Source organism: Dendropsophus ebraccatus, chromosome 2 (assembly GCF_027789765.1).
Source record: "Dendropsophus ebraccatus isolate aDenEbr1 chromosome 2, aDenEbr1.pat, whole genome shotgun sequence".
Classification (NCBI taxonomy): Eukaryota; Metazoa; Chordata; class Amphibia; order Anura; family Hylidae; genus Dendropsophus; species Dendropsophus ebraccatus.
In genome coordinates this window covers 158,715,378-158,733,214 of record NC_091455.1, presented here as the reverse complement: position 1 = coordinate 158,733,214, position 17,837 = coordinate 158,715,378, and the positions used below count along the sequence as shown (strand labels likewise).

At 41.3% G+C, this 17,837-nt stretch overlaps 1 protein-coding gene across 2 annotated transcripts in view; it reads left to right on the top strand.

The window, feature by feature from the left end:
• The window catches only part of NKD2 (NKD inhibitor of WNT signaling pathway 2), an 82,722-nt gene that overhangs the window by 36,017 nt on the left and 28,868 nt on the right, over nt 1–17,837 (top strand). For both annotated transcript variants that reach the window (XM_069960386.1, XM_069960385.1), the window contains exons 4-5: nt 5,303–5,357; nt 9,629–9,750. In XM_069960386.1, the coding sequence (XP_069816487.1) occupies nt 5,303–5,357; nt 9,629–9,750 (177 nt within the window). The remainder of the gene's footprint in view (nt 1–5,302; nt 5,358–9,628; nt 9,751–17,837) is intronic.

The following is a 17,837-nucleotide window of genomic DNA, read 5'->3' as shown; positions in this document are numbered from 1 at the left end:
TAGTATAAGCTTGAGAATGGTGCTGAGAACTTCTTATATGGAATGGGAGTGACAACAGAACTTTAATGAGCAAATGTTTCACTACTTTTATAAGCATTGCATTGACCTAATAGATCTGTGCCCTACTGGTACAACCTGCATTTGGCAGACTATATCAGTAAATCATTTGTGGCAGGTAATGGGGACTAGTAAATGCTAGTCAGCACCCCACGATTCTCCATGCAAAATTGTTTTAATGCCACAGTCACTAACTGTGCCCTGATAGCTACCCACTTTACATGTACAACAGTTGGACACAAACAGAATAAGGGTGGGTTCACATATAACGTATCTGCAGCGGATTTCACCCTGTGAGTTTGCAGCGAAATCCCCTGTGAATACATTCACTGTCACTTCAATGAGATTACATACTTGCAGTGGAATTGTCATCCTGCTGCGACTATGTAAAAGCCCCACTCGGTCTGGTACATACATTACCGGTCCGCGCTCAGACTTGCTTCTGGGTTTCTGGCGTCTGGACGTCTTGCTCAGCCCATCAGTGTCTGCGGTGGGGCAGAACTGAGAGGGATGTCAAGACCCCCCGAAGCAAGCAGACAGTGAAGGTATCTGCAGCGGATTTCGCTGCAAACTCTCGGCGTGGAATTCATGGGCTATCCTAAGGGTGCTAAAAGATTTTTGGTTTTCTCTGATTAACAATAAACGATTGCAAATAAGCACTTTTGCAAATGACTTGAAATCGTATTTAATACACGAATGATAGTTCTTAGCTATGATTGTAATTACGATCATTACTACGATATTATGATCATTCATATAGTCTATAGGCATACAAACGATCAGAATAACAAATGAACCATGTGTACATGCATCAAAGGATTTGCGAACAATTAAAAAAATGTTATGGTCAGCTTAAAAATATATGATCAACGACACACAAATGAATTTTTGTTTGTAGTTTGCTCCTTGCCTGCATACACACGGAAAAATTCAAATGATATAACAATTTTTTGCACATTCATATTTCCGTGTAATAGGGCCCTAACAATAGATCTTAAATATCAGAGCTAATCAGCTGTTTGCCAGAGAGGTCATGCTCGCATGTAGAGTAAAAGATTACGGGACAAAATTTGCAACAGTACATCTGTCAAAATATCTGTCAAATATGTGATATATCAGAGGCTGAACTGTGGTATACTGTATCAGATATTTTTTCAGTTCAGAAATTTCTGCAGCACATCAGCCATATGTGATATTTGTCTCCTTTTTTTATGGGTTACATATCTCTTCTGTATGATCACAGGATCTGGAGTTTATTTGTAGCAGCTGAACACAGGCCATTTGTATACAAAAAAGTTGCTAAGTTGATTTATTTGATTGTTTATATGAAATCCTCTTGAATTACGTAATTTTTATCAAACCCTAACCTAAAAGTAAATAGAAGAGGGATGCATTTTGAAAGGGCATTTTCCATGCTAAGAATGCTAAGAAATGACAAACTTTGATCACTGAAGCATATTTTTTGCAGGAATACTTGCCAGACATCGGACTGCTTTGATCACAGAACTTGGGGATAGTGGCCAATAAGAATGTTCTGTCTCTCAAGTTTCTAGTGCCTGAAACCCTCAGAGGCTGCTCTATCTCAGAACTTAGGAAATAGCTGCTGAAAGTTGAGCCACAAAATCACATCTGGTTTCTTTACGCCAGCAAATAAAAAGAAAATAATAAAGATCTAGAGCAGATTTAATAATGCACAGTAATTTCTATTGGCTTTGTAGGAAAACTTAAAACATAAGCAAAAAACTATCATGTATCTGGATTTGAAAACGTTTGTCCTAAGTAAGAAGAAGATGAAAAAAAGCTGTAGCAATACATTTTAATTTAAGTCTTACTATCATTTTAGTAAAGTCTTTGTATGAATTATACTATAATTGAAAATAAGTATGTCATGGCTTCTTAAAGCAGCACTCAGTGTTATTTATTTTGGCCCGAGTAGTACATACTCACCCAGGCTGATTGCGTTCCCGCTGCCCGGCAGTATTTCCCTGTTCATCGATGTACTGGTTCCTTTGGCACCCACATGACGTCTCCTGATTCTACAGAGGCAAAAAGTCACTGTCTTCTATACATGACTATGATAGTACTCTTATAGAGATGCTTAGAAGACAGCGCTGCCTCTTCAAAAGTGCTGTAGCGTTGGGGTACTATATGTTTAAGCTTGCTACCAGGGCCTGGGAAAAAAAAGCCTCCTGAATTTGGGAAGCCTCCTGAATTAGTAGAGGACTACAATGGAAACCTTTATCAAATATATTTAACTAGAAGTAGTGAAATATTTTCATAATTTAGTATTAAGGCTCTCGTTTTTTAAGAAAGGGAGCCTAAAGTCAGGCTGGAGTCCTCAGCAGTGAAGGATCACTATCTTCCTCCTCCTCCCCCCTGCACAGGACACATGATATGCCCCAGCCCCACTTCCTGTAATTCCTGGTGCTGAGGCTGTTACTAGAGATGGATTTCCCCTAACATTAGACAGTGGACAGCAGATTACAGGGAAGGTAGATGCAATTGCCGAACACCACTTTGAATAAATGTAGTGACTTTGATGTCTTTTTCATCATTCTCATTTATGCACCAGTGGTGGCATGCAGTGATTGTATCTTTAAGTTGAATAGAAAACAAAAAATGCACTTTGGAAGCGGAGGCGTTCTTATGGTTGGAAAAGACTCTAAAAAACAAATCACTTACAATTAGTGAGTGGTGACACTGCAAAACAACGCCCAAAGTCAGAAATAATCTCTTGTTCAGGGCCGCTTCACCCTCCAGGGTATCTGTGACATCTCCGGTGTGGTAGATCGTAAGCATAAAAAGGAAAAAAATGAGGAGCAATCTACCTTCTGCCGACCAACACTGAATTCATACTATTGTAAATACGAGGGGAGACGGTCCAACTTACCCCCGCAGCCAGGATCACACAAAGATGAAGCTTTCCCTTTTGCACAACTTAGTTAACCTATGCAACTAAAAACCTTTGGAAAAACCTTTGGATAGATGATGGTTTACTAAAGTTTTTTCATGTAAAAAAAATAAAGTTTCAGTTGTATAGGTTTACTAAAGTTGTGCAAAAGGAGGGGGAGGGGGGGGGCTGGAGTTGGACCATTCTCCCCTCCGAGACATGAGTACGGACTATGGTATTTACAATAGTATGAATTCAGTGTTGGTCAGCAGGAGGTAGATCGCTCACCACTTTTTTCTTTTTATGTTTATGATTGTATATTTGACTTTCCTAGGTGTGAAGCACACTGCACTACTGGTTGATGCACTAGAATAGTGTTTCCTGTTTGAGATGTGTGGATCAGAGCTCACTGATTGCTTAACCAGGGGCTACTTCACCAGATGTACATGTACACAGGTTTACATCTGCTGTAAAAAGTATAAGGCAAAGCTGATTAAGATTTAGCTTTGTGTTTGGGGTCATTGTTCTGTTGAAAAACAAGTGATGCAGCATGGAGTGGCATGTTGCTGCAGAATGCTGTGGTAGCCTTCAATTTTGTATAAATCGCCAACATTGTCACCAGAACACCCCAACAACATGACACCTCTTTTACGTTTCAAGGTGGAAGCCCTTTGTGATTTCTTTTCTGCATCTCACAACAACATGGCAGTTCTATCCAAAATGCCAGAATTTGGATTAGAGCAGTAGTTGAATAGGGCTAAGGACCCTTTTACACATTTGTGTGCAGCCCATGATATATGGCCCGTTCACTAGCTGTATATCAAGGACTGAACACTGTTCAGTTCAGTAATCTAGTGCGCTGGCCCATCAGGCGCTCAGTTCATTATAATTAAGATAAGTGTTTAGTCTGTTAAAATTTACACCAATGTGTGTTTTAAAAGAAAACTATCTTTATTGTGCGTGGGGCGCTGAGGATGAAGGAAAGTTTCTTACCTTCATCCTTAGCGCTGTTTCCATGCTATTAGGAGTCTGCTACCCTATGCTTTGCTACCCCCGGACGATCCTCTGTGATGAGATTCTTCTAACCTGCTAATCTTCTAACCTGTTCTTCTTTAAGCAAAACAAATTAAGACACTGGTTTTGTCTAATAACCTGGTATTTAGAACAAAATGTAGGTGGTGGCAATCCTCTCCAGCTGAGATGACTTTCTTCAGTGTCTTTGTTCAAGAGTCACTATGACTAAGATGATCCAGGTGCCTAGAACCCCACCACCATTCTTCCCCTTCTCCCCATTTTCACCTCTTAAAAATCTTACCTTATGGTAAGATTTGGTAAGTAATAAAATTTGTGTAGCATTGCCCTTCTTAATGTTTTTAAGATTCATTTTTGAATTACTGTCAATATAAGGTGTATGGGGTTCCTTACAAATTATGTCAATGAAGACAGAGGGCGGACATGAAGGAAAATCACTACCAAACCCCTTTACTCTCAAAGAGCAGTCTGGCTGTGGCTTTCCCCTTTCCATATTGAACACAGTAGCACAGGCCTGTGTCAAATCTTCCTATGTAGAGAGGATGAGAGAAATAACTGATGACCAAAACCTCATTCTGCCCTCAGTTATTGAAGGTGTGTGGCCACCTTAAAGAGGAAGTCCCATGAAAAAAAAAAAAAGGCTGCAGGCGGGAGAGATGTGTATGAATGAATAAATACTCACCCATCCCCATCTCCATCTGCCAGTCGTCAGTGTAATTTCCATCCATCTTCTTCCTACGTCATTGCCCTGGGTCCTGCTAGTGGAACGTCATTGCCCCGCTGATGGATTGTCTGGTCAGCCAGTCAGTGACTGCAGCGGTGTCCCATCCCAGTAACTGATTGGTTCAGCGGGCAATCCATCAACGAGGTACATGACATTCCAGCAGCAGAAAGCTGCTGGAGGCCGCCAGAGGGGAAATATTTTGAGTTTAGAGCTATGGGGGCATCGGGTATGGGTAAGTATACTTTCTTTATTATGTTCCCGCACCCCCTTCCTGCCTGTAATTTTGTTATTGCAATGGGACTTCTCCCTTAAAGGATTTGAAGTGGATGGGGGAGAAAGAGCATTGTTTATTTGTGTTTGTGTTCTGTCTTCTAATTTGGAAAAAAAAATCCATGACTTGTATTATAAAGATGATATGGCTGATATAAGCTACAGCAGCATTACATGGTAGTTTTGAAGGTGCAGCATCTCAGTGGTGGATGCTTATCACTTACTGGCAGAATGATACATGTCATCAAATGGTAACATTTTTCTGAAAGAAAAGTTGCCTGTAACAGCCCTGTACATAATCTCTCATCTCTGATCTCTCATCCTCACAGGAGCTGATAGCTGGAGCATTCAAAGATGGACTGGATGATCGATTTGCTCTGGAGGGTAAGTATTGTTTCTTATTTCAATATGACATTTCTATTTAGCCCACAAAATCTGTGCAAGAAATAAACAGCATCCAAAAGTGGACTCTCTCATCCAGCAGGTTTTTTTTTGTTTTGTTTTTTTTTAAACACAGAATTCAGTTTTTTCAGCCAAAGCCACTGTTTGACACCCCTGAATTAAAATATGTAGAATATGTTCCCAGGGGTCAGGTCTGCAGCAGATATTGCACAGACATCATTGTCAATGTCTATGCAACTCTTGCTTTAAAAGTGTTAAATAAGAAGGTTTATACATGTCTGTGCAAAAAAGGGGTCCGTGGAGCCTCAGTTACGAGTCTCAAAACACGGGAATAGCCAGATATCCCTCTCTCCAGAGAAGGAAGCCCATTGCCAAGAGGTGCCTCCCAGGGGGGAGAGCACCAAACCACCCTGATACGTAGTCCCTCAGGTCCTCACTCTGTTGCGAGCTTTGGGACCTAAATAGGGAAACACCAGGGTGGCCCCTGTAAGTCAAAGTCTAACTCTGTGGCGAGTATAACGACATAAGACAAGGGTTACCAAGGCTAGGCATCCATCCACAGACTGCAGTTTCGGGGTATTTGCCCCTCGTCAGTGTGGAGCAGGATTCTGGCTACTGGGGCAATGACAAATAGACCAACAAAACACAACAATCACCGAACTCAGGGAGAACAGCGAAAAATTTCAATGGAGTACTCATTTACGAGTCTCCATTGATTGTCCCATACAAAATTTGAATATGCAAAAAAGGGGTCCGTGGAGCCTCAGTTACGAGTCTCAAAACACGGGAATAGCCAGATATCCCTCTCTCCAGAGAAGGAAGCCCATTGCCAAGGGGTGCCTCAAAGTGGGGAGAGCACCAAACCACCCTGATACGTAGTCCCTCAGGTCCTCACTCTGTTGCGAGCTTTGGGACCTAAATAGGGAAACACCAGGGTGGCCCCTGTAAGTCAAAGTCTAACTCTGTGGCGAGTATAACGACATAAGACAAGGGTTACCAAGGCTTTGGCATCCATCCACAGACTGCAGTTTCGGGGTATTTGCCCCTCGTCAGTGTGGAGCAGGATTCTGGCTACTGGGGCAATGACAAATAGACCAACAAAACACAACAATCACCGAACTCAGGGAGAACAGCGAAAAATATCAATGGAGTACTCATTTACGAGTCTCCATTGATTGTCCCATACAAAATTTGAATATGCAAAAAAGGGGTCAGTGGAGCCTCAGTTACGAGTCTCAAAACACGGGAATAGCCAGATATCCCTCTCTCCAGAGAAGGAAGCCCATTGCCAAGGGGTGCCTCCCAGTGGGGAGAGCACCAAACCACCCTGATACGTAGTCCCTCAGGTCCTCACTCTGTTGCGAGCTTTGGGACCTAAATAGGGAAACACCAGGGTGGCCCCTGTAAGTCAAAGTCTAACTCTGTGGCGAGTATAACGACATAAGACAAGGGTTACCAAGGCTAGGCATCCATCCACAGACTGCAGTTTCGGACTACGTATCAGGGTGGTTTGGTGCTCTCCCCACTGGGAGGCACCCCTTGGCAATGGGCTTCCTTCTCTGGAGAGAGGGATATCTGGCTATTCCCGTGTTTTGAGACTCGTAACTGAGGCTCCACGGACCCCTTTTTTGCATATTCAAATTTTGTATGGGACAACCAATGGAGACTCGTAAATGAGTACTCCATTGATATTTTTCGCTGTTCTCCCTGAGTTCGGTGATTGTTGTGTTTTATACATGTCTGCCCACACTCCCCGTGTTCTTCTCACTTCTGCCCACTCCCCAAAGGCGTCGATTGAAGTTTAGAACTTGTATCTGAAGTGACAGGTCGCTCAACCAATCACCGGCTCTGAAGTTCCTGTGACGGCTGATGGCAAAGGGCAGAAGCAAAGAGAACACCGATAGTGTGGAGAGGTATGTATAAACTTTATTTATTTTTATTTTTTTTACACTGTCGCCAGCAATCGCTATTACACGTAGCAATGTTTATCTGATTGCCAATGATTTTTAGGCTGGAATTAACAACACGATCAGCCAATGAACGTTTTTATCAGCTGACCGTTATCCTTATTACACAGAGCGATAATCTGCTGAATTGGCCTGATTTGGCAGATTATCGATCTATGTAATAGGGCTCTAAGGCTCCTTCAGCTACTTCAGCTCTTTGCTGAAGTTTATCTTTCACAATGTGAAGGAGAGGGTGTATATCCCAATGTAGTGGCAACATAGTGCAGCTATTGGACTTTTCTGTGGCCCGCATGCGATGTCCAGTAGCTGTACGATGTTGCCACTGCATCAGGATGATCAAATCTCAGACGGTATACTTCTAAAACATGGAAAAAGAGGAAAGGAGTGCCAGAAAGCAGAAGGCATTAGCTGTATTCTGCTCCCCGGACAACCTTTAACCTGTACCCGCACCACAACATACAGTTACTTACGACTCTCTATATCCGTCCGCTCTCGGATGCTAATAGCTGGCATGGAGCTATCTTCATTACCAGCTATTTTATCTGTTTAAATGCCACTGATAACTTTTACATTGACATTGAAACGTTTTGAATGCGTGTCATTAGTGGTCTGTCTGGTGGCTGGATCTGCTCCCAGCTATGCGATCATGGAAAGCCAATCCATTGTAATGACAGCCATGACTTGGCTTCAGCAGCCTGTAGAAACTGAGTGCAGAGATAATAGATCAATGCAGTACATTGCTATGTTCACAGAATGACAGCCGTTATTTTTCACACAAAAAGACATTGTGTGCACATAACCCATAGATACTAAAAATGACCTCTATGACCAATCAAGGTATTGCTTATAAAAGTCCCCTAGGGGGACTGAAAAGGGGATAAAAAATATAAAGAATATAAATAAATCTATCATATAATAAAAGTTTAAATCACCCCCTTCTGTAGACATATGACTGCATGTGGAATTGCCTGAACAATCAGGCAAATTATGACATTTATGTGACAACAGCAAAATTGCTGATATTTGGTCACATCACACCCGGAAAAAAAAAGTTAAATAAAAAGTCACACATATATGCAAATGTGGTACAGAATAGAGCAATTTTAAACTTATTCCTTTTTTTCTTTAATGTGGATGTCAGTTTTACCACATGAAACCCACCTGAACCAAGTGGAAAAAAACCCACTAAATTTGGCTGTGTCATGAAGGAGTTAAGCTGAAAAAAAAAAATCCTAGCCAGTATATGTGAAGGAAAAACTCCACAAGCTCTATGTGTTGAATAAATAAATCACCTATAGGCTATGTTCACACAACGTCAAAAATAGAGAAAAGGCGTCCGATTTTGAAATGTAAAATAAAGTCCGTTATTGCCGCTAACTGACTGCTATGGCAATGCATTGAAGTCAATGGAAAGACGGACGTCTAATGCACACAATGTATTGAATAACGGACATTTTTACAGCGGATGTCAAAATAATGAACATGATTAATTTTTTCGGACATCTTTTGCAAACAGTGGATGATTTTTATTAGTTGTTCTCACACAGTTTTTTCTTTTCACTGTTCTTTCTCAGTTTTTACTGTTAAATTAATAGGACTTCTTAATTAAGTCACACCTAAAGGCCAATTAGACCACCTAAACTAGAATAATGTACCAACAGCCGTCATTGCTCTAAGGGAAGGCTAGACAGCCAAATGATGCCTGTTATTTTAGACTCAAAATAACGGATGTCATTTTAAACAGAGCGCAAAATATGTTGTGTGAACATAGCCATAGGGAAGAAAAATGTAGTGTGGTTCCCTATTATTTCTCTACTGATTTTTAACTGAACTTCACAAAAACGGCTGTGTGTTTTCATATAAAATATTGCTAATAAAAAGGAAAAGTCCAGCACCAAAATGGCAAATCCCATAAAGCTTAGTCTTTATTGTAATTCTTCACATCAGGTACAGTGAATAAAAAAGTTAACTTTTTTATTCACTGTACCTGATGTGAAGAATTACAATAAAGACTAAGCTTTATGGGATTTGCCATTTTGGTGCTGGACTCTTCCTTTTTGTATGCTGTGACCCTGGCTCCGGGTCTTACCGTGGACCAAGGGCAATACCATAGGTAGGCAGGTGAGCTGGCCTACAACAGACTGTTTGCAAAATATTGCTAATGGATTTATTGTATTTGCCAGTTTTAAATTGCATTACATCGTAATGTATACTATTAGTATACTGGTTTTTTGTTTGTTTTTACATGATGTTTAAATACAATATGCTATCATTTTTCTTAAACAGTTAACCTTCCACCTGAGAAAGAAAGCCCTGAACATGTACATTCAACTCATCCTGAAGATGCAGAAAAACCACAAACAAAAGAAGTAACTAGAACATCGGGCAAGAAACACATCAACATTGATGTATGTAAATCTCTCTTGGTCATAAATGTTAAGCGCATATATAATCAATGTTTACACATATAGATTAATATGTATACACTGGAAAGTTAGTATTTCTAGTCAGACAACATTCTTAGAATTGGGTGAGTCACACAGTTTATCAGCTGGGATGTACACAGAAACCATAGAGCCCGCATAATAGAACCAAGGGCTAGAATGGGACTAAAAAGGAGCCATGGAAGACAAATTCCATCAACCCACTTACAATATTGACCTATGCCTCCATATTGCAGACAAGTATGCGTAATGTCCTACCACTGTAACTAAATTATGTTAACCAAACCATCCATACAAGAAGGAAACTTAGAATGGAATATAGAAACACCTGGTCGAGGATAAGTGCCAGATCTTCACAGTATTATCAATGAAGACTATACAAGAGAATCCAGTCCTGATCAGACACACTCACTGGCAGAATACATTACCATTAAAGTAGTATTCCAGCCTTAAGAATTCCAATGGGCCTCTAACAGCCATCCTTTATCAGGACGATTCTGAAGATTATTGCTCCATGTAATAAAGACAATGATCAGCCGATGCCAACAATCATTAGATGATTGTATCCTTTGGTCCTGACCTAAAGTCATTGACTGTCGACGTGCGACAGGGATGCACAGCCACAGCTAATGAATCTGCAAATAAAATAATTGGCTGCTCAGTCAATCTCTGGCTGGGACCGGACTACCACAGCCAATGATTGGCTGAGCGGCCTGTCACTTCAGAGACTGGCTCTGAAGTTGCACCAGCAGCTGTGGGGAGCAGGGAAAAGCCAGGAATACTCTGGGGAGCATGGAGAAGTAATGTATGAACTTCTCTTTTAAAGCGAGGGCTGCACAGACATCGCTTATGATGACTGTGCAGCCCTTGCTGTGCAATAATCAAGATGTGTAATAGACTCCAATATAGCAGATCAGCACTCATTTACTATAGTGATCGGGCCAGATAAATACAGCCCCACAGCACGTTTTTCTCCTTCCATGCCCCAAATCTTCTTTCTGCTTTTGAAATAAGTGCTAAGGAGCAGAGCCTGTTGGCTTAAGGGAGTTATCCTGCGTTGGAAAGACATGGCCATCCACCTTTCCTAAAACTCTGGAATGGAAATGTCAGAAGGAATATAGCTCCTTCTTTCATATTTGGTGGACTTACCCTGCTCTTTGTACTTGGTAGTTACATATATTTCAAGCTAGTAATTCAATATGCAAAATCTATGTTACTCCAACACCAGATATAGCCCTTCTTAGCTGTACACCCATTTACTGGCACTTTATGGAATTACCTTCAGGAGAATGAAAACTAAGAGTTTACCAGATATATTGGTTGGAGGAACTTGCCCACTAGGAGACCAACACACATCACAAATTCCTAGCTTTATGGTCCCCCTGGGCAGCTTATAGGGGCTTTCAGGTACATTGGACCACAACATAAACTATAACCTTTAATGCAAAGAGCGGGACAGTTGTTTCACTGTCTCAGATAGGTAGGACTTGTAATAGCCCCCTCTGTACATTCCTCTTCTGACCATGTAGCGATGACCCTATTTCTTAGTGACTTAAGAATCTCATACAAACTTTGTAGATACTTGCATGGAATTTTTAGCATCAGATGACATACCTAAAATGTAATGTTAAAGTGACTGTACCACCAGGCCCAGGCAGAAGCACTGGAAGCGGGCCGACCCACCCTTCGGCTGTATTCGCACGTTCCGTGTTCTCACGGAACACGGACGAGGAATGCCTGTAACAGAGTCTCCCCCACCCGGACAGCATCTGATAAGATGCTGAGAGCGGGGAGAACTGTACTGACATGTGCCGCGCTGTAATGACAGCACCACACGCGGCTGATTCATTACAGCGTTGCATATATCCGTACAGTTCTCCCCCTGCTCTCAGCATCTAATCAGATGCTGTCCGGGTGGGGGAGACTCCGTTACACGTATTCCTCGTCCGTGTTCCGTGAGGAACACCGAACGTGGGAATACAGCCTTAGTGGGAAGAAACTCCAGCCCCTCCATGACGTGACTCCATTAGAATCAATGGAACCCTATCATAGAGGGGCTAGGGTTTCCTCCCTCTAAGGGTGGGTTGGGCCGCCTCCAGTGCTTCAGCCTGGGCCTGGTGGTACAGTCACTTTAAGGTTTTTTTTCTATGATTATATAGTTGGCCATTATTGTATTACAATGTTCCAATGACTATGTCATATTCCCCCCCCCCACACACACACACACACACACTTCATCCCTATTCCCCTCCCCTTTGGTTCCTCTTCATCTCTCTTTCCCTTATTGCATATTACTCTTCCCATCCCTATCCCCACATGTACAGAAAAAAAAAATGTTCTCTACTATGTGTCTGGAGATATTCTTAAATGGAATTTACCCTACACCATTGTCTACCGATATGATTTACTGCTGTCTGACTCTGTACAATATTGGAAAATAGAAAAAAAAAAAAAAAAAAAAAAGACATGGCCACAGAAAGTGGCTATGTTTTTCTAATGCTGGATAACCTATTTAACAAGTCACTGTCTGAGAAGAGACACTGCTGCAGCAAGTAATTCACTGAACAATTTGCCATGTGGTAAAAATTAAAAGTTATCTATATTCCCTAAGTCAGTACAATTACAAGGCTACAATTTCTATAACTTTTATTTTATTTAACTACTTTACAAAAGTGTTTAAAATTGAATGGAATTTAGAGCTTGAGGGCTCATATTTTGCGCTATGATCTGTAGTTTTTATTGGTACCATGCTTGTAAATATGTAATCTTTGTATTCTTTTTTTTTTCTGGCTTGTGGTGATGCCAAATATGTTTTTTTTACATAAAAAAATAGGAAAAGGGAGATGATTTAAGTTATTATTATGGGATGAATTTATATTTAAAAAACAAACAAACATTTTTTACATACTTTTGTAGTCCTCCAGGAGACTTTATTAAGTTCCCTTGATTGCACATAGAGATCAATACAGTACCAATGTACTCCATTGAGCTATTTTCTCGGGAATCAATTGCTACAGCCTGCTGGAGGCATAACCTACCCACTGCTACAAATGGTGTTACAGGATACATTGTAGGTCTTGGAAATCATCCATGCTTTACACATTCTGCCCACTTTAACTTGGCAGTTACTGGGCAACAGGAACATACTTGCTACCTAAGCTATCTCTGTATGACTGAGAGAAGGCTGCTGTATCAGTACATTCCATCGACAGCCACGATCATTAAAGGTCATCTTATCTACTACACAGCTAAAGGGTCACAGATCCTTACACCTTATTGCACCGCTCACACTTACCCAGCCTGGAGATAGATTCCCTATGTGGGGATGTCCACTAGGCACACCTAGTGGTCAGGCAGGGTATAACAGGTCTACTTAAAATCCAAATAAGAACACTGCATATCTTTGCAGTTGTTACTCGTAACTCTGTACTGTATTTTAAACTTTCACTAATAAAAGCTAGGTCTTAATCTACTTAGTGTCGTACTAGTGTTGTTGTTTTTTTTATAAAATGATAAATACTTTACTGTAGACACGGTCTACCTATATACACCTCCAAGGCCATACACCAGAGTTGTAAAATTTACAGTAACAGGAAGGCTAGAAGCTTAATAGGTAAATCACTACCAGTGTTTTTATGTCTTTAGTGATACGTCATCTTACAGCTAGTGAAGCATCCCATAAACATATAGCAACACAGAAACTTCCTGGAGAGTAACCAGAGGTTAATATAAAATAAAGTACAGCAACGTAATCTCATAGGCACCACTTCCATACCACACGATTGAGAAATAAAGCACATATCTTTCTGGGTTAAGGATATAAGATATTATCGTATTGGACCCTATAGTTTCTCAATGCTATTCATAGATCCTTGTTACCTTTTGTTAATTGATGAATATATTAACTATTAGCTCTATTTCTGAAAGCATTCTCACATTGCAACATATTTTCCACACCTACGAAGTTTCAGTTAAACATTATTAATTTCTTAATTTAATCCTCTGCTCATTCTAACTTAGTGATTGACTGGTATCTCTGTATGCATATCCATGCAGGGAAGGCTGTCTATCACTGATAAGAGCAACCTCCAGGTGCCAGGACCCAGAATGAGCATCTGAGATCTGTCTGCTCCTGCTCCATAACATGTTGTCTGCAGCTCAAATAGTATAATTAATGTGACAAGTTTCCTTTAAGATGCATATTGATGACAAAACAAACTGACTGGTAAAATGAATACTAGATCATGTATCACATAATTTGGAAATCTTTATACTTTGAGGAGTTAATCAAATTATGCCACCTGTGCTGCCAGATGCCACTAGGTGGCACTCACTTTCTTTACATGAAGCCGCAAAGTGGAATGACAGACCTCCAGAAATCATGTATCATTATAATGAGAAAAAGTGTTTAATATCTTTGCAAGACTGCAGTGATGCATAATTCCAGGAGGTCTGTCATTCCACTGTGCAGCTTCTTGCTCCGTAGTGTCCGTGGATTACGGAGCGTGGGAATAAGGGTCCATTTACACAGAAAGATTGTCTGACAGATTATCTGCCAAAGATTTGAAGCCAAAGCCAGAAACAGACTATAAACAGAGAACTGGTCATAAAGGAAAGCCTGAGATTTCTCCTCTTTTCAAATCCATTCCTGGTTTTGGCTTCAAATCTTTGGCAGATAATCTGTCAATATTTCTGTGTAAATGGACCCTAAGGCCTAAAGCATTTCTTAAATAATTCTATTTAGTGTTAGGTATCTGGCTAAACATCTAACCCAAATGAAGCCTAAAACGCATAAATCCTCCTAAAAATAAGAGCTTGGGATGTGCACAGTGCATTGACACCACTTCTACATACAGGTGTTGGTAGGCTTTTCCTGCAATTACCAAGCAGCCCACATTCATATGTAAAACAAGTCACTGACTTCAACCTCACTGAGATGTCATCTGTTCCAACCCACATGGCTGGGGTGCTGGAAAACTTTTTCATGCAACACTTCAGCAGCTGCGCATGCAAGGGAGCAGACAGGTTGTGTCTGATATAAGTGCAACTGGTCTCAATGTAGAAGGGGAAAAATAAGCAAACAATTTAATCAAATTATTTAATAATAATTATTTTTATATGTATATATTTGTCATTGTTTAATAACTATTTTATTGAATGGATTTAAAAAAAAAATGATAAGGAGAGGTTCATTTAGTTTATGCACCTCAAAAAAAAATGGACATGCCACAGGGCCTCAGCTGGCTGTAATTTTAGATTACCTGCACCACCAATACTGTGGAATAAAATTCACTTAAAAAAAAAGTCCAGCGGGGGCAGGGGGTGGACCGAATCACTGAGCTCCCAGACCAGACACCACACCAGCTGTCATCTTGTCCCTGGTCCTGGGTACGTCACGATCCTGGTTCCATGTCACAGATGGGTGAGATTTAGCCCGCTTAGCCAATCAGTTACTGCAGTGGTGTACTGCTCCAGTCAATGAGCGGCTGAGCAGGGCATTCTTCAGCAGGGTCTTGATATAGCCAGTGGGAGTTAAGAAGACAGCCAGCAGGGTCCAGGAGCAGGAAGCAGCCCTGCTTGCGCACTAGGACAGGAGATTATAATTTCTTTTTTATTCCCCCCCCCTAATGATTTTTTACTTCCCTTCCGGACTTCTGCTTTAAGGAGCTAAAGCTGCTATATAAGCAGTGTAAACGGTTATCTATAGCTGACACTTACGGTCAGCAATAGGGTTTGAAGGTATTGATATACTCCCTCTGATTTGGTCATCATGGCATTTGATATGATGATTGTACTCTTATTACACCGTAAGGCTATGTTCACTCATGGTATTTCCCTCAGGCTTTTTCTGTCATTTTTTTTTTTAAACCAAAACTAGAAGTGGGTTGAAAACACAGAAACTGGGCATATCTATCCATTATAATTTTGCCGTCAGTTATACTCCGTTTTGCCCTGTCAATCCTTTTGTATTGTTCGCGCAGCTCGGGAAACTGACAGTATGGATATGTATATATCCATGCTGTCAGTTTAAGGGTACAAACACACACACCGTATCGCAGTGTATTTTCTGTTGCGATACTCAGCAGATACGCATCAGATTAGATCTAAATAACTGAACACAGCCTCAAATTTGCATTATCAAATCTGCTGCAGATCCGCTGCGTATACGGTGTGTGTGTTTGTACCCTAGAGATCCCAAGCAGCAGTCTATATATACCAGCCATGCTGCTTTTGATCCAGCAAGTCTCCTGCAGTCCTCCAGTTCAGCCTACACCTATATCTTCAGGCCCTGCCTCATCCGGCTGTGCTGTCACACATCTGTGCTGTCAGTTTTCTTTTATCGTTATTGGGCACATATAATCCTGTTTACACAGGATGATGTGTGCACAAAACCAATAATTTTAAAAGCCTGCTGTAAAGACCTGATTAGCTGAGGATCGGGTGTTTTCCCCCCGCCACTGATCAGTGTGACTTTACATGGGTTGATTATTGGCTACAATAGTGTTTCTAGAAACACCCCTGGCCGATAATTGGCTGTGTAAAAGGCCCTTAAGACTATGTTCTCTGTACGTAAAAATTATGTCCATCTTTATGGACAGCCGCATATATCCCTGGTGCAAAATTTTAGCTTTGGCTTCCCCCCCCCCTCATCCCACCTCATCAGGTGCAGTCAGAGGCCAATTTTTCCCAATCTTTGACTAGCCAGATGAAAAACTTCAACTCCCATCATGAACTCACAGCAGGACAAACACAGACTGCAAAACTATAACACTCATCATGAGCTGACAGCCGGCATGATGGGTGTTGTAGTTCTGCAACCTGGAGAGCCACAGGCTGCAAAACTACAACTCCCTGATAGGAGATGTAGCTCTAGGGATAATCTTACCTGTCGGGGTTCCTGCTCTTCTCTGGGGTTCTGGCCTCCTCTGGGCATGTCTGGCTCCTGTGTATAGGGGCGGGCCTAATCACTCTTCTCCTTATTACACTGAGTAGAAGTCCCAAAGGCAGACGAGGAAGCCCCGGGCTCCTGCCAGCAGTATAGTCAGCTGTATCAGCCATTGCTGATACAACTGTACGACTGAATATGGAGGGAGACAGGGCCAGGCTGGGACTATAAAGCAGCCCTGGCATACAAAGCCTCCTTTCAGTCCCCACAAAATATCATAATTCCCCCCACCCTATAAATAATAATATTGGTGGTGTAATGTGCACTGCAGTGAATTTAGTTGTTTTGGGCCACTTACTCACATATACACATATACATGGGTGCTATGCTTGGCTTTTTGGGCATTTTCCATCAAGTTGTATGTAGCCGACCATACACAGTCTAAATAAAAATTATATATACACATACATACACACACACACACACACACACACACACATATTATATATACACCCAGGCACATACATACATATAGGTGCATACAGTCACATGAGTACATATGGTCAGGCACATATATACCCATTCAGGGACACATATGCTGTACACACAAGCACATACAGTGACATAGATGCACATGCATACATAGAGACACATACAATCACATAAACACACTCACGCACACATACAGAGACACACACATGCTGTGCACACAAGCACATACATACATACATCCATACACATACAGTCACATGCCCACAAGCACATATATACCCATACACACACATGCTGTACACAAAGGTACATACATACCATCCCATATACACATGGACATGAACATATATACAGAGAAACACATACAATCACATATACTCATATAGACAGACATATACCCATTCAGAGACACACACAAACACACACTATACACAGAAGCAGATACATACAGTCTCATGTACACAGTCAGGTAAATACATACCCATACAGGGACACACATGCACAGAACCACTTACATAGTCCTCCTCTCTGGCAGTCTGTGGGCGGAGCTTCCTCCTGCAGGGGGACATGTTGTCTCTTTGTCCTCTCCCCCACTGATCAGCATCCTGGAACCAGTAGCCACAACTTCTGTGCAGCAGACATCATATTTCTCCCCCTCCTCCTAGAGCGATGT